This window comes from Schistocerca americana, chromosome X (genome assembly GCF_021461395.2).
Source record: "Schistocerca americana isolate TAMUIC-IGC-003095 chromosome X, iqSchAmer2.1, whole genome shotgun sequence".
In the NCBI taxonomy this organism is placed as follows: domain Eukaryota; kingdom Metazoa; phylum Arthropoda; class Insecta; order Orthoptera; family Acrididae; genus Schistocerca; species Schistocerca americana.
The window spans coordinates 826,151,026-826,169,988 of NC_060130.1; the positions used below are offsets into that span (position 1 = coordinate 826,151,026).

The following is an 18,963-nucleotide window of genomic DNA, read 5'->3' on the forward strand; positions in this document are numbered from 1 at the left end:
AATAGTATATTATGAGAGAATACTTATTTATCCTGTTGTGTACACCTATAAAGTCTCTTATCCTTGTGTGAAGTGTACTGTTTATTAAGATCCTACATTTACATTACTATCTGTATGTGAAAGGTAGCCTGAGAATAAAACATAGTGCATGTTTTATATGTTTTATGTTATTTTTTCAATCTGTATTCAAGGCAGAAATGAAAGGAAATTTTATAATTTCTAAACTGTGCAAGGAAAACTGCTAAAGAACATGATCATGCAGATCAGCATGAAAGTGTGTTTATTATGCTAACAGATGGACCTTCTCAGTATGACAACGAAATGAATATGCTAGTCTAGAGGAATATTTTAGAAATTTTCTATGGGAGAGTTGCTATGGGACTCATGTAATCAGCAAGTTTTCACTTGGCATAGCATACAATGTATTCAGAAATAACATTTTAATGTCCATCATTCACAGAAGCACAGGCTGTTACATCCATGTAGTATCTTTCAGAGCAATAAACAGGATTCACCTTGTGGAAGATAATGTACATGATTCTCTGAATATGTTCATTTGATTAAGTTTAATAATCCAAATGATTGGAATTCAATCTCTGGTTGGTCATAGTCACAGGACCTTTACTACGACCCACAATCTTGAAAAGAAATAATAGCAATGGGATATAAAGAACATGCTCTTCTCTTAGTTTGGCTGTTGTACAAAACCAAAAAAGGTGCCCCAACAGGCAGAAATGTGACACTCAATTCAAAACTGGGAAAAATTAAAAATGCAGTTCCTCAAGGCTTCATTTTTAGGCTCTGCTTCAAACAGCTTTCATTAATCATCTCCCCATGTCAGGAACTGGCTTGTGGTATGACTCTAATGACTTTAGTCTTGGCCCAAGACACTGAAACAGAAGATTTTTTTAACAATAATGAACCTGACATGTAAGTGATTCACAGAAAGCAGTTTCAATCTAAATATCTACACAGTAAGGAAAAGTCAGACAGTAATTTTTGAAGAAACATCACTAACACTCTCAGTTGTTAAAATAATCTATTAATCCAGTCTACAATCACAGTTTTGGACTTTGGCCATTTTCAAGTGTAGCATTGCAAAAATTTTGTGATTTGGCACATGCAAAAATTTCAAAATATCAGACAATGAATACATGGCATGGACATGGAAATGAATCTTGTGATGACAATGTGTGTTCATTCACTGATATTTTTATATTTACATACATTCTGAAGTACAAAATTCTTGCAATTTTCCCCTTGAAAATGGCCACAGGCCAAAACTGCAATCACAAACTTCATTAATAAATAATTTTAACTATTGAGGTTGGCAATAATGTCCTTCTGAAAACATTACATGATTCAACACCACCCAAAAAAGGATACTGAGATTGTAATGTGGCAAGAGACAGATGTAGCCTAAAAACCTTTGAAATTATGGTTAATGGATCCCAAACATACACACATGGACAACTGAATTAGAGAGAGATGTATTGGAGAGAGAGCACTATCATTGATGCCATGAATAGAATAGTTAGGTATATCCTCAGACTGGAATACCATCACTCCTACAGACCCACTATTGAGCATATGACAGGCAAGATGCACAACACAAGAGCATCTGCTGATGACCAGTTCATTGGTGCCTCATGCATGTCATGCGATACTCTGTCACATGATTTTCTGTCTTCAAGATCAATTAAGCACTGTGTTCTTCATGTGCAAGAACATTGAATTTGTAAAAATCATTGCTGCCAGCATCAGCTGCAGTCAGCATCACTGAGTTGATGGCAGATACTATGTTGAATATCACTTACTGTATGAGCAAATAGATTTACAACAATGCAGACAGGCACTGGCCAGTTCACTGCTGGACAACAACTAGCAGCAAGCAACCTCACCATCCGAAACCATAAACACGTCATGAATTACAGGAGCCACTGCCCTACATGTGTCCGTTTGTTCACTGCACACCACTGGTCTCAGAAAATAGCCTTGTCAGAGTAATATTGCAATTCAGCACTCAAACCATGGAACAAAAGTTCTGGATTGTTGAGTCATCAGACCCAATGGCACAAACTGATGATTGGGTACAAGTATTGTAAGAGGTGACATATCTCATTGGAGACGAGATAGGAATCATGGCACTGCCACTGCCTACACAGGAACCTACTGTCTGCTCAAGTGCTTCTGTATTTTCACATACACAGGCCACAGGTGACCTTCATCTTCTGCAACACAATGCATCATCTTATTATTCTCAAATTGTCACTGAAGGATTTGAGGAACACTCCACAGACACAAGAGGACTTGTGTCATTGCCTGTGTCACGTGAATCCAATCCTATGGTTCATCTTAAATGCCATCACAGGTGGATGCAGCTCCAGGATGCAGCCCTGACCAATCTTCACAAGTTATGAGTAGTAGTTGGGCAGTCATGGACTAAGATGATACTCCAATACTTCTGAAGTCTCGTGAAGTCCCTCCCGTGGGCATCTGCACCTTCATCAGGGAAACTGGGTCTACACATTATTAGACAGGTCTGTGTAACACAGCTCCTCATGATATATACACAATGTCTCTCCTTAGAGTCACCAGGCAAATTTTCTCTGGTGTTTTGGCAGATATCTGCAATTTCTTTTTTGCAGTGTGTAGCTGTAGTCAGTCCAAACAAATGGTTCTCATCAGATCTTTCATGTGATGCCCATTGTTGATGTAAGGCAACAGTTTGTTTCCTATTATGGACAAAATGGTTTTCAAAATCGAATTTTAGGTGCCCATTCGATAGAATGGCCCCAAACTAGTCTAGTGCAATATTCGTTTTGTCAATATGAATTAACAGGGACAGTAAAAATGTGGAACCTGTTAACCTCACTGGAAAAATCTCAGTATGTTTTTCAGAATATTGTATACACTTACATCCAACCAACGGATACTATGAGGGTGGTTTGAAAAGTTCTCGGAATTGACACAAGAAATCAGCGCTAGCACAACTAGTTGTTCAAGTGATATTCATTGGACTGTTGCCTGTAAACGCATGCCATGTCAGTGCTCTTGGAAGAGAGCTGTGGCAGTGATGTTGCTCTGTTGTTGTTCCCACGTAGTGATTTGCGAACATGGAAAAAAATCAAGATTCGAGCAGTGGTTAAGTACTTTGTAAAGAAAGGTATGAAACCAAAGGACATTCATGCTGATTTTCAGAATACACTGGGCAATACTGCTCCTTCATGTTCAACTGTTGCCAAGTGGACACATGAATTTAAATTTGGCTGGGAGAGCTTAGATGATGATCCGTGCAGTGGTCAGCCAAGATGTGTCACTACTCCACAAATCATTGCAAAAGTGCACAAAATGGTCATGGAGGATCACCGGTTGAAAGTGTGCGAAATTCCTCACACTTGCCAGATGTCATCTGAAAGGTTATATAACATTTTAGCTGATGAATTAGGAATGAAAAAATCATCTGCAAGATGGGTGTCGCGACTCTTGACACTGGATCAAAACTGCATGAGAATGGACATATCGGAATACTGTTTGGCCCGTTTTAGGAGGAACGAACAAGATTTTTTGTGCTGATCTGTGGCCACAGATGAAACTTGGGTGCACTACTCTACCTCAGAGACAAAAAAAAGTCAAAGCAGTGGAAACATGCTGATTCTTTGCCACCACAGAAGGCAAAGACAATTCCTTTGGTGGGAAAGGGCATGGCATCAGTGTTCTAAGATGTGAAGGGGATTCTGTTTGTAGATTATCTCCCCACTGGGCAAACAATTACTGGAGAATGCTATGCTAACCTCGCAGACAAATTGCAACAAAAGATGCATGAAAAATGGCTAGGTTTAGCAAGGAAGAAAGTCATCTTCCATCAAGACAATGCACACCTGCATACATAAGCCATCGCCATGGCAAAATTCCGCAGTATGAATAGTTGCCACACCCGCCTTATTCACCTGATGTGTCTCCCTCAGACTTCCATCTCTTCCCAAAACTGAAAATATTTCTTGGTGGATGAAGATTCACTTCAAACGAAGAATTGATAGCCGGAGCTGACAACTATTTTGCAGGCCTGGAGTAAACTCATTTTCGAGATGAGATCAAGGCACTGGAACATTGTTGGACTAAGTGCATTAATCTACAAGGCGACTACATTGAAAAATTTAAAAAAAGTTTCAGTGATGTAAGTACTTTTTTCTATTCTGCTCCGAGAACTTTTCAAACGACCCTCGTAATCACTCTGCATGACTCCCACACTGCTGCAGAAAATTAATATATGGACCATCTGATGATGAATCGCTAGGTGTTCAAAACCAGTACTGGAATAATAGAAAAATTGAAGAACAAAACAAAAGGTAACTGGTTGCAGTAATTTCAAGTAACCTTTATTCATCACAGTCACAGTGTTTCTCATCCATAATGGATAACAGATTTAATTGCAAATATCTGCAGAAACAGTAGAGAAAATGTGCCTGATCTCTTTAAAACACACACACACACACACACACACACACACACACACACACACACACACACACTTTTTTGTGAAGAATACTTAAATACATTACAACATAAGACATGCTACTCTAGAGATTGTACTTGTTTGACTCACATGCCAATATGTTGAGATATCTGTTCTTTTGCTTGTTGTCAGGATGAAGAGAATGTTCTGATGTATATTCTTCCTGGGTTGACGATGCCTGTATAGCTTCATACTCTTTGCTGAACCCGATGTCACCATCAGCATGCAGACTTATAACATGTTTGGCAAATAATTCAATGGGCACGGCAGTTTTCTGCTCTGTCTGGGAATCCCAGTCCACGAGTGTGGGAGCATTTATTCGAGGAGGATCATCAAGATAATAATAATTGACATGGAAACATTTTCTGTAAAGAAAGAAATTGTTTAGTATGACATACTGAAGTCTTATATATCTCATCAATAAAAATTAAATTCACACTACTAGTTTCTTTATTTACATTGCTATCAAATAATATGAGATGTTCCACATTTTAATATTACTCAAAGAAGTTTTAGAACACAAAGAAAGCAAATGACCATTATGGATTAGCATGTAGCTACCTGAGCATGCCATCACATTTTACTCCATAATGCATCTAATATAAAAAGAGAAACACAAGAAACACATTTATCAAGTTATTGAATTAATTGTATGAAAATTCTTCCAAATAACATGGACAGTATTTTTGGCAATAATAATTTGCATACCATGATATTGCTGAATAGTGTTTTATTGTCTCAAAAAGTTAATATGCAAAGTAAAACTAGATTGGTACACAACATAAAATATTGTTTACACAATACATTTGGACATGTTAACTTATACATGAATCAATCAGACACAATAGTGCTGAATATTAATGGAGTTTGATAATAGAAAGCTCAAGTCTACCAGAGTTCAAGAACACCTTAGATATGACAGATGGAACTGCATACAAATGATGAGTTATTTTAATCACAAAACTATAACTATTTTGCCTGCAATGAAGTGTCAGAGTGTGTTTTTCAGTATTCAGTTTCTACAAATTTACATATGGTACATAAATTTGGACTTCCTTCTGCTCTATGCAATATTTTTCCTTGGGTTTGAAATGGTATGCGACTGTATCATTCATCAGCATGAGTAAGTTTACCCAATCCTGAGAAAATTATATTAGCGTGACTGATGAAGAATCAATTCTGTCATTTATAGAAGAAATCCAGGCCTTTTGTACTAACTTGTGTCATATTTGTATCAGTTTCATTATGAAAAAATCTGCTGCAATGATGTATTTTGATGAAAAATCAACAAAAGGAAAATGTCCAAAGGGTACTACGAAGCACTGATTGAGAGAAATTGGAAAGAATATGAGTAAAGACAACGAATGAAGGGGTACAATACACTGTGGGATTGACAGTGCTGTTTTCTGTGAAGAAGAATACTGAGCACACTAATATTTGGATTTGAAGCCAATAATCTTATGCCTCCTTATCATTAAACACCAAGAACTGCAAGATCAGACAGGAAAAAAGGTTCATTTTCTGTACTATATAAATATTTTTCAACTTTTAAATGGTCATTACATTGTGAATGAGAGAGAGAGAGAGAGAGAGAGAGAACATTTTAAATGAGGTCCATTGCTTACAAAGCACAACTATCAAGGTAGCACAGATAATAAGACAATTTTGTTAGTATAGTGTGCCATAGGCCAATATTTCTGATGTGTCATTATGCAAGCAGAGGCTTATTCTACAAAATAAAAATAACAGTAAGTAACTCTACTGCTAACTGCAACCAACACAACTCATAGTAAAATAAAACAATGGAAACTTCACGTATGAATATCAACAATGCAGAAAAAGACAGATTGCTACTTACTGTAAAGGAGACACATCAAGTTGACATACGCACGATTAAAAGACACTCACATGCATCTTTTGGACACAACACACACACACACACACACACACACACACACACACACACACACACAAATGCCAACTCCAGCATTTCGGCCCGAGATGCTGGAGTTGACGGCCCTGTGTGTATGAGACGTGCTTTTTTTTTGTGTGTGTGTGTGTGTGTGTGTGTGTGTGTGTGTGTGTTTATTGATGAAGGCTGTGGCTGAAAGCTACATGTGAGCATTTTTTAATCATATTTGTCTGCAATTTGACGCATCTTCTTTACAATAGGTTGCAATCAATCTTTTCCTACATTGTTCATAGTAAAATAAATAATATGACTGCCAACTTTCATGCCTGGAGACATATTCAGTAAAAATTTTCTGTGTGTGTAACCATGTCATGATGTGAAACGCATTAAGGTTTCCTGTGACAATAAGCAACTGTCATTCATTGTTCTTCAAGCATGTAGCTGGAGTCAACATGTATTTTAATAGGTCTGTTAGCAACTAATTGTATAGGCTGTGTTAACAATTAACTATGATCCTAATTGTAATTATGTGCAATGTAAATAAATCTAATAAAGGAGCAAGTAAGCTACTAGTTTGAAGAAGCTACTGTTCTTCAGATGCAATGAGCAGCTGATCCTTCCCTTCTTCTACAACAACTACTACTACTACTACTACTACTACTACTACTTGATCGCAACACTTATCTGCATGCTGTTACAATAGAGGCCTATTTACAATGAACATTGTCACTTGTCTCACAACTAATGGGAATTTTCAGTCACTGCAGTTATATTATTAACTTGTACAAAGAGTGACTGCTAAATATTATCTTAATTTGTTATTCCTTTCTTTTTATTTGCTCTGCAGGGATTCTCAGTTATTCACTTTATATCTGATGACAACTCACTGAATACAGAAATCCCACTGGAGACTTACACAAGGAGGCATTGTCTACCTGAAAACCATTTTTGTTTCGTGCATTAATTTGAACATTAGAATTAATCTGAAACTGATTTGCACTATTTGTCCCTGATACCATTAAGCAATAAATGTGCTGGAAACTGAATGAAAGAATTTGAAGCTATCTGAAGAGGTCTTTGAAAAAAATGCAGTTATCTACTTTACACAATATTCTTAATGCTCACTGTTTCTTTACACCAGCTGACTTGCTTCAAAAGCTAATTCTGTAAGACAACAGGGAGAGAAAGTAGGCAAAACAAGGTAACATTATTTTCTCTGACTTGGGAGAAACTTCCAAGTGGAAGACATGCTGAAATGGCCTTTTCAATTAATTTGTCAATGTGTTGACACCATTTTAACAGCTGGGCCTCAATGAATTGTATACCATTTAATGTATGGTCATTGCAGTGTATGTCTGGTACCTTTGGTGTACTACTAGTTAATGTGATCTGTGAAATTGATATAATGGTGTTACATTTAAAGTAAATATTAAACCTTATTACATCTCTGTGTCATTATTATGGCTTGGACACTAGGATGAAACACTAAAAATAATTATTAGTTACAATAAAAAGGTATCTTGTGATAAAAAAGCTATGGCAAAATGTGTACTAAGTATTTCAGTTTCTTACTGGCATGTGAATCAAGGCAAGAAAATGTAAACAGACAATCAAAATTTACATACAATGAAAAATAACTGAACCATATATTTTTTTGTTAAGTCAGTGTTTCTACTTTAGGGGGAAACATCGATTCATTATAGAACAGGAAGTAGCTTGTGGTACCTAAATGTATGTCCAACTTTGTATAATGTTGGTATTGCCATGAACACAAAGCTCTACATCCACAACTGTTAGAAGTAAAATCTCCCCGATGTTCTGCATATAATGATTGTTTTTGGGGTCTGGCAAAACATGTATTTACTTATCAGAAACACCCAGAAATCACAAAAACAATTCTGTCTGAATAATATTAAACTTTTCCCAAAGCAAAAAATGTCACGGAGCACTCAGTAGTGGTGATCAGTACTAGCAGCTCTTCTTGAAAATGGTGGTAGGAAACTCGATCAATCAAGGAACACAGTGAAATCTTTGTGATATGAAGTAGTACGATATGATGACAAGTACTGATGGATAACAAATGTAAGACAGAGTTTATCTTATCTGTACTCTGAGATTACACTAGACTGCTGTAGCAAGAAAGATATCAGAAGTAGAATGATTCTGGCAAAGAATGCTTTCTTAAAAAAAAAAGAGCTCTGTTGATATTCAGTTTTCACATAAGCATAGCATTGTATGGAAGTGACATTCAGACTGCGAAAGTAGAAGAGAAGAAGAAATTGCAAGTCTTTTAAATACAGTAGGGTACCAAAAATTAAGTAGGTACATAAAGTACAAAATGAAGAGCATTTGGGCAGGAGAATTGAGGAAAACAGACTTCTGAAAACCATTTCCATAAGAAGAAGTAGATTAGTGGGATAAGAGGGATTTGTGGCTGGAAAGACGAGTTGAGAGGAAATGTTGTAGGGGGAATGCAAGTATCAGAATATGCTAAACATAATTGCAAAGGGTGTTACATATAGTAGCGATGTAGAGAAGAAAAGATTAGCACAATATCTGCAGAAAGGAAAAACATCTTTTTTAAAAAAATCTGTCATAAGTCTGATGCCTTTAGATGGTAAACAAAATGTACAAATGATCAGCTAGATGAACTTTTTTGTGATGTTACTCTGCACAGACTATTGTATTTAATCCTATTTATCAATTGAAGCCATAAAGTCTGAAAATGAGTCCATGGTCATATTTTTGGCACTTTATTTTACAGGTTCGTCTTGATCACATAAATTTTTCATTTCACTATGACCGGTTTTGGCTGCTGCCATCTTCAGATCATAAAATATTCTACATCTGAATATCTTATGATCTGAAGATAGCAGTAGCTGAAACCGGTCATAGTGAAATGTAAACAAAATTTATGTGACCAAGACGGACCTGTAAAATAAAAATTGACCCTATCATGCATTAAAAGTAGTATCATCTTCTAGCATGCATTAAGAATACTACCATCCGTCAATCATTCTACTGTAGGGCTCCTTTTAATGGTTTATGTTTGATTTGCCAGTGGGTTGTAACTTCCGCAAATCTGTTGTGTCTTGGCAACTATTACTTCATTGTTTATTTCTAGGCAAAAATTTATAATGGTGAGTTTCCTAGTCATATGATGATGCATAAGGTTTCCAGTTTCTGGTTACAATGACAAGTGCAGTGCTTAAATAGTTTTTCAGCTGTTAGTGATTAAACAGCATAGACATTGAGACAATCAAATAAAGTTAACAGCACAAAAGAACTGAAATTTACAATTAAAACAACTTATTTAATATATATAAAAAACAAGCAAATTAAATAAGTTGTTTTTATTGTAAATTTCAGTTCTTTTGTGATGTTAACTTTATCTGATTGTCTCAATATCATAAGAAATTACTTACACAGTTGAGATTTATGGTGCATAAGTTTCTTACAAAAATATCACTAAGAACTGAAATAAAATAGGAGAGCAGTAGGAGCTATAAAGATAAGAAGCTACTCAGAAATCTACACCAACTGAAAGTAGGGGAATTATATGTAGATATTCTATTTTTCAATAAAAAAATGGTTCATGACAGTTTGGTAATTTTTATTTAGTATAATGCAGTTTCAGTTTTATGTCCTGTTGGCACAGAGGTAATGAGGGTGCATATGAAAGTTCACATTTCACTGTACTATGTAATTTCTCATAGGTGTCCCCAAATTATTGTCTATTATACAGGAAATCCGTTAATGCTCTTTACAATTTCAAAAAATGTGATACGAAGTCAATCTTCTCATCTGATTTGTACTAAGTACTCAGTGGTTATTTAAGTTTTTAATTACATTGTGTCTGTGTGTTTCATGTACCCTATGGATAGATGAGATACTGTGAAATATAGTCTACAAAAATGCCTGTTCCTCAAAGGGAAGTCACTGTGTGTGAAATGGTTTTATTGAAGCCTGCAGACTTAGTGAAACTTCAGAACTAAATATGGAAGAAATCAACCATCATACCATCAGTTTGTGCACGACTCAAGAAGCTTATGGAGACAAGGTCATGTTCGGTAAATGGAGGAGGGGTCAAACAACAATAGAATTTTTATGGATGACAATGCACAATGTCACCAAGCAACAATTGTTTGCAACTGATTCAAAGAACATTCTGGACAGTTAGAGCTAATGATTTGGCCACCCAGATTGCCCAACATGAATCCCATCCACATTTATGGGATATAATCGAGAGGTAAGCTAGTGCACAAAATCCTGCACCCGCAACACTGGCCAAAAGGGAGCTGCATGAACGATGTGATCACGTCTCTATGGATGTTTACAAGAAAACCAGTCAAAAGAGTGACCAAGAATGTGTGTGTGTGTGTACTGGAGCAGAAAATGAGTGCGACTCAGTTGGTGTTAGGCTGTGGTTGACCACTCAAGTGTGGACTGGTGAATGTGGAGGGTGATGAGAGATATTAATGTTGCAATAGGAGTGCTGCAAGATGGAATAGGGTGCAGAACCCTACCTTGAGTGGTGAAAAGTAGACTCATGGTATAGTGCTGAATGGAATCCATAGTTACCTGGGAATGTAGGCTTTCTCAGCAAATTTCATTAATGGAATTTTCTCGGGTTCTCAGCTGAGTTCTGGCGTTCAGTTGTCGCAACATTTTGATGAGTTTCCTACTCATCATTTGGTGGGTAGTTTATGGATAAGAGGAAGGAACTATGTTCAGTAAATGACTCAAGGATCCACGGTTTTCTGTTACTGTGATCAGTTTCCAGGAGAATCTATGGGTTACTAATGGTGTTACTGAAACTTAGTGAAGTTTTAGCAATTAACTAAGTTATGATATAAAGACAGGAATTGCTGGGCAACTATATAATACAATAGCTTTGAATTCAAATTTAATAACGAAGCATCATTGTTATTATATATTGATATATCCTTATTAACAATGAGTTTTTACTTTCTGTGAAGTGCTTTCTGGTATTTTGTGTTGTTGCTACATTCCAGTATGTTCTTTAATATCTGTGCATAATAGATGTAAATGAACAGAAGAGCTGTTCAGTTAATTTAGTTTATTGTTGTGCATTTTCTAGCACTGGTATCCCTACAGCTTGTTTATCCTTTCAACGGATGCTGGCTTTCAGGAAATGTGTAGTCACAAGGGCTGATGAGTCACAGTTAGTGAACTACCCTCAACTCACAGGGTCAACATTTATTGTGTGGCTGGTGACCCAATTATTTACAGTTATCAGTGTTCGGTGGGTTAATATTAAAGACAGTTAAAAATAACCAAGTTTATTTAGGTATCTAAGTAAAGTGGTGATATGTCACACATTCAGCTGAAAATAAAGGGGTATGTTGTACTCATACATGACATAGTTAACACAGTCAGTCATTTATTTGAATGTATCAGTTTCTAAAACATGCAGACATGGCGACCGGGTACCCAAGCAACCGTTATGAAAAATCTTATCTACATCTACATCTACAACCATAGTCTGCAAACCGCTATGCAGTGCATGGCAAAGGGTGCTTTTCATTGCACCAGTTATTGGGACCTCTTCCCATTCTATTCATGTTGGAGTGCAGGAGGAGTGGCTGTTTAAATGCCTTTGTGTTTGATGCAATTAATATAATCTTGCTTTCAAGATTCCTAGGGGAGCTACACATAGGGGGTTGTAGCATATTCCTAGATTCATCATTTACAGGTGTTCCTTGAAACTGTCCATAGAATTTCTCCGGATAGTTTGCATCTATCTTCAATACAATTGTACTATTGATGATAAGTGCAAATATGGTACTGAGTCAAATGCTTTTTAGAAACTGAGAAATACTGCGTCTATTTTACTGCTTTGATCCACAGCTTCAGGGTTTCACATGAAACAAGTGCCAGTTCACTTTCCTCAGTGTCTCTGTGACACTCTTCCAAGTGCACATTTTTATATTTCTGAAAATTGAAAGTGGGTTGACAATCTTTGCATCACTTTTGAATCTTATCGAGCGTTGACTGAATGCTTATGAAGCTTCTTTCAGACAGTACTTGATTACAGATACTGCACCATCTGCGTACAATTTGAGGGTTACTATTTATATTGTCCACAAGGTCATTAATATACTACATCAACAGCAAAGTACCAACACACTTCCCTGGGGCACATCTGAATTTACCTCTACATCTGTTGTTTACTCTCTGAGTGAGATAACATGTTGTGTCCTTCCTACCAAAAAAAGGCTCATTGGTTCATTCCAGTCACTAATTTTGCTGGATACCCAATACAAGTGTACTATTGACAATAAGTGTAAATGTGGTACGGTGTCAAATGCTTTCCAGAAACTGACAAATACTGCATCTACTTGACTGCCTTGATCCATGGTTTTCAGGGTTTCACTTGACAAAAGTGCGAGTTGGGTTTCACATGATCGATGATTTCAAAATTCATTCTGGTTGGTAAGGAAGAGGTCATTCTGTTTGAGATGCCTCATTACGTTTGAGCTGAGGATATGTTCTACAGTTCTACAAAAATGGATGTCAACGATAATGGAAGCATGTTTTATGCATCACTTCTGCTGATCTTCTTGTAAACATGTTTGAAGTGTGTGTCCTTCCAACTACTGGGTGTAGTTTTTTGTTCAGGGGATCTGCAGTAGACTATGGTTACAAGAGGGCCTAACTCAGTCACAGATTTTAGACAGAACCTGTAGGGATTCCATCAGGCTGTTGAATTCCATCAGGCCCTAGAGCTTTATTTAATTTTAGCAATTTCAACTGTTTCTCAACACCATTGACTCTAATATCTATATCACTCCTTTTTGTTGTGAGAATTAAATTGGGGCAATAACACTTGGTGCAAGTTGTATAGTATGATGGTCATACATTCTTACTCCACTAGTCTCATGAAGAACATTGTGGACAGATGTGTACATGCAAATTTCTGATGCACTCATCAATCAGACGGAGGGCTACTTCCAACAAGGTGGGGAAACTTGTCACATGTCTGCTCACAACATGGCACACATAACATCCTTCTTCAAAGTCAGGGTAAATTTATTATTTGAAGGAGGTTAGGACTATTTCCAAGATCTGTCTCTGAAGTTTTTTCCTGTGGAGTATGCTGAAAGAACATGTGTACCAGAGGAAACTGTGTGCAAATGCTGGCCGATATCTACAGTAACATGCAATGCTACATTGCCCTATTTAGCTACCGCCTGCATTAGTATTGTGTTACATAATTATTTATTTTTTCTCTAATATTTCAATTTCTTACTAATTTGCTAAAGATTGATTGGGCTCTACCCCAAGAGAATTGTCTTATAATATCAACATAAATGTTTACAGAGATTAGTTTTGTTGCCAGTCTTATATGAAACATTTTCACTTGGGAGTGGGGAATGAAGTAGGGAGAATGTTGGGAAAACAAAAGAGGCTCCCTCCTGGAATTGCAGAGTATGCTGTAAGAATAGTTTGATTGAGGAAAAGGAAAACAAAATCTGTGCTCTTCAGGCATGGTTGGAGAAAGCAAGGAAGGAATTCATCAGGATCAAGGGAGACAGAGGGGAGGAAGCTGACTGGAAACTGGCTTTTGGTAAGAAGATAGAAAGAGAATGCAATCTGCTAGTTTTATTATCAACGCTAAAAACAGGTATCTACCACTAGAGAATTAAGAAGAGAAGAGCCTAAGGCAGGACTAAAAAATGTGCACCACACTTCATCCGATGTTAAGAAGTGTAGGAATGTGCAAAGTGTTAGGAAGAAGGAAGTGCTGCTGCAAGACAGTGGCCATGGGTGATGTATAGACCCTCAGTTACACGGAAGTTTAGCTGCAATGTACCACGCCACCAGCATTTTCAAAACAAATGCACAGCTAAGATAGTGGACTTTTTATGTAAGTGTTTTTTAAAAGACCATGTAGTGATAGTGAGTGGAGCAGGAAACAGTCTGGACAGGGATGGGACACGTGACATTGGTGGTGACCTGGACAAGGTAGCTTCCCTGACCTGTGGCACCAATATGCACTTCGTTGAGCTGTTCCAGTGTCATGATCGGCCACAGCTGTGAGACAGCAAGAAAGGGCCATAAGAATAACAATAAAAATAGTAGTTGAGCTCATTGTAAAGATCTGTTCAAAAACAATGGAGATTTTAAGTGCACCATGTGAATACATCTACCAAATAGTTCTACACATCAAAAATAACATAAACTACAGCAAAAACAGCTCTGTCTGTGAGCATGGAACAAGATTTAGACTGAATTTACATTTAGGAAGAAAGTATAAACATAAAGCTTTAAACAGAATTTTCCACCAAAGAATGAAACTGTACAATAAATTCCCATGGATATTAAAAAAATTGCTAAAACAAACTAATTTAAAAAGGTAGTTAAAAAAACCTTTTAACCCTACCATTCTGTGTACTGAAGGATTACTTAGATCACACAGCGTAGAGGTTTGGTGTAAAATGTAACACAAATAATAATAATTATAACAGAACATCTAACATTCCACATTACTCTTTCACACTATACTTATTTTTTTCTCCTTATCTGGAAAAACTTACTCCCAAAGCTATGCAATTATCATACTAATACCTTAGTCTCTTTCTGAGTTAAACATCTCTCTCATTACAGAGGGATGCCTACTCAGTTTTTCAGGCTAGCAAATCGAAAGTTGTAGTGCACAAAATGGTTGACATAATCTCATAGTGTGCATAAGGTTATGAAACATTGTGTGTGTATTGTGTGTAGTGTGTGCAGTGACCGATTGAAAAATAAGCACTAGCTTTTTCTAGTTACTAAATCACTTCTTTTTAAAGCAGTATTGTATGCTAGGGGTGACGCAAATGAGATAGCACAGTTTTAAACTGAGTGGCCTTGTATTCATAAGTGTGGGGACTCCAGTCTTCACCCGGTCATCCTGATTTAGGTTTTCTGTGGTCTCCCTAAACTATTTCAGGCAAATGCTTGAATAATTCCTACCACAAGGCCATGAGTGACTACCTGTCCCATTCTTGTCATTCTAGGCCCATAAGCCTGTAAATGCCTGTATATGTGAGTTATTTTATTTTTGTTGTATGTAAATTGTAATACCAAGACATGTCTAGTATACTTCTAAAAGAGATCTATGGATAAATACTACTACTACTACTACTACTACTACTACTACTACTACTACTACCACTACCACCACTACTAGTTTGAAATCTCTAGCGAAACAGTCACTGTGGATTTTTGCTTAATCAGGTCTCTGATTTAATAAATACACAATAAAGAACACCATACACGATTACTAGAGTACTCCATTTATCTCTCAGAATAAAAAGTAAAAGAAAAGGAGTGAGGAAGCTTACAAATACATTAATAACACAGAAGCTGGCAAAAATACAAGCACATTACAGTATCTGAAAATATTTTCTAAATGATAGGTAAAAACTGTTTCATCTTGTGTAACAATACATTGAGGCCTTTGCAATTTGGAGCAAATAAAAACTGATATAATTTCTGATATCTGGAAAATATTTAGTGAATCAGGCTCATAAAGAGTGTTGTTCACATGACAGAAACTAAACTTAAAAATCTTGAAAACTCATGCAGAAGAACTTATGTGTTTATCTATAAGTTCCTGAATACTCACGTGTATGCTGTAAATTTGGAGCTGTACAAATAAATAAAAAAACAAGTAAACTTTATGTAGCATGCATGGCAGTACTTACTGCTATATTGGTTTCCATACTTTTGTAACATTTGGAAATAATTTCCTCATCTAGAACTAAATTTACACATTTAATTTCATTTATTTTATAACCACATTACCTCCAAATTAAGAAACCAACTGCAGTAAATACAAGAGAGCATCCCACACACACTAGGCCAGCAATAACACCAGGACTCAATTCTTCTTCTGTTTCCTCTAGGAATGTCTGCTCTTTGTCACAATTAGGTCGTATTTCCACTTTTTTCAATACAGACTCTTCCCCTCCCAGTATCTGATCCTTGTTGAAGATGCTATGTGATGCTCCTTTGATTTTTATTTCGTAAACAGTATTCGTTGTTAAATTGGGTAGGAACATCTGTTTCAAAAATTGAGAATGAGAACATCAGTAATGTAATCTGGTATTGATCTAATGAAAAACGGTACTGTAATATTCCTCAAATTTTAAACTGTATAAAAAATATTGGCATGTGCTAACATCAAGGCAGTAATGTTTACTCTCTTGGTTTTCTCCCAAAGAGAATTTCTGTATGGTTCTTGGGGGAAGGTACAAAACACACATACACACAACTGCTGTTGTCAAGAGTATTAAGTTATGATAATATCAGACAGCAGAATTAATATTATCAATACAGGAAGTGCTAATTTAGACACACATGAAAGAGGCAAGCCACTGTTCATTGGTATTCATAAATCAGATTTGCCCTGAAAACAACTGAAATATTTTCAGTTACATGTGTTTATGTCCCTGTATAAATAGTGATACAATTTTTCTTGTTGCTGATTACAATTTTAATGATATATGTAATGGAATATTCACAATTAAATGATCATAATTCTATAGTGCTGAAAATTAAAGAACTCTCTGCTACAAGTAAATACAGCTAGATTAAAACTTGAGTTACCAAGCAATATCTACATCTACACAGAAATCCACACAACTGCTAGCTTTTGGAACCAGGGGCTGTTCTTCAGGTACATGACAGCAAAGGTTTAAGAAACAATACTAAACAGCAATTTATGAGTTGAGTCACACACATATCATCTCAAGGGGCAACAGAGCCATTCCTTGTTAAAAATTGCTAATTAATTATGGAGATTGTTGACATATTTTTACAGCTTCAAGAAATTAAGTGACATTGTGCCTTATACTAAAATGACTTCATACCAGGATTGTGCTGTCCATTGAAAGTTAGTTCATTGTTGGAACTGATAAAAGGCAGCACAGATTTACAGATGTTTTCTTTCACAAGTCATGCAATCATATGTGTCATTTATGTGTAATAACTGTGTCACAACTCAAAATGTATTAATTTTAAGGAGACACATTTAAACATTATGAAGGACTATGAAATTGTTAACTGGTACTCCAAAAAATGAGCTGAGTATGTTGATCTGAAAACATTTCACTCTATAAAGGAATCATGAAAAGATACCTATAATTAAATACAGTCTATTAAGGAGTCTCCTTCAGGCTTAAATATCTTTTGCTATAAGGCGGTTAGTTTAGTTTCATTTAGTTTTTTGCGTATTCCATGGATCATATTCATGATAACTCGCTATAACATGGAACATGTCAGTAGCTTTACAAAGAAGATGAATTTACTTTACAAAAATATGGCTACATGCTGGCTGTATATATTACTAGAATTTGTCTATCTTCATGTACAGAAAAATTTGATATAGCCCAGCCACATACATACTACCTATTCAGAAATTCATCTAGGGAGTAGAAGTAATTGCCAAGCATAAATGTTTTCCATTTGTTTTTAAAATTTGCATCATCTGCCAGCACCTTTAATTCACAAGGTGATATTTTTAGGAAGTGAAACTGATTCTCTGGAGTTTGTATCAATGTGCCAATATGGTGGTGATGAAAAAATGGAAACAAGTGTTAGTCTCAAAAAGTTGCAATAGCATAGTTAATGCAGCAGCATTATTCAAATACTTTTTGAACATTTCACTGTACTGAGACAATTACTTTTTTGTCTCTATAAATGCTTTTGCAACAAATGTAGCACTTCATTACTGAGTGATGTTAATTTCTTTTTTCTGATGGTGAGTTCAGCAAAATAGGCAAGCAAATTGGGAAGTTAAGATTGAATTGCTTCTTTTGAAGATATCAGTAATTCCGTATATCAACAAAACCATGTTTTGCAGGTTAGTTAGTGCACATAAGGCCCCCAAACCAATCATACTTCTACTGTGCATTGTCTACTACATAGGTGCAACAAAAGAACTATCTTTCAGAATGAAAAGTATTACTTCACAATGTTCAATATCTGTTTATGGCATAAATTAGTTTTTTTGTACTAGGTAACAATTTTTTTCAATCTATCACATATTATATTGTCCTTTTTCTTTGGTAGTACATACACAATGTATTATTCTCCCTTTTCTTTAAGAAACATGGTAAACACATAATACAAAAATGGATAATCCTATATTCAACATCTCCTTTACATTACTGAGTTACATCATCCATTTGATTTTTTTTTTTTTTTTTTAATATAAGGAGTGACCAGAAAGTTTCCATTTGAGGGTGTTGCTACAGAGTACATGCAACATAGTGCAATTATTTCAAATTTTGTGATATCTTCAATAACGCTATTTTTATGACATGCACATAGTACCTAAAATTCCAGATACTGAGCCAGAACTTTTACAACTTAACTTTACTATCTATTATCTTCCTTTGGTTATCTAGAATCCATTAGTATAGTTAGTTTAGTTTGCCTAAAAGCTATGCTAAATCACAAAACATCAGTAATTTCAAATTTTGTTGTCATTGTTCATTACTAAACATACCCGATTACTGGCTTC

General features: G+C 35.9%; 1 protein-coding gene across 3 annotated transcripts in view; it reads right to left on the reverse strand.

The window, feature by feature from the left end:
- Positions 1 to 18,963, reverse strand: part of LOC124555084 (tyrosine-protein phosphatase 99A) — a 490,245-nt gene that overhangs the window by 134,205 nt on the left and 337,077 nt on the right. For all 3 annotated transcript variants that reach the window (XM_047128877.1, XM_047128878.1, XM_047128879.1), the window contains 2 exons: positions 16,242 to 16,498; positions 4,607 to 4,881 (listed from right to left, as the gene is read on the reverse strand). In XM_047128877.1, coding sequence (XP_046984833.1) covers positions 4,607 to 4,881; positions 16,242 to 16,498 — 532 coding nt within the window. The remainder of the gene's footprint in view (positions 1 to 4,606; positions 4,882 to 16,241; positions 16,499 to 18,963) is intronic.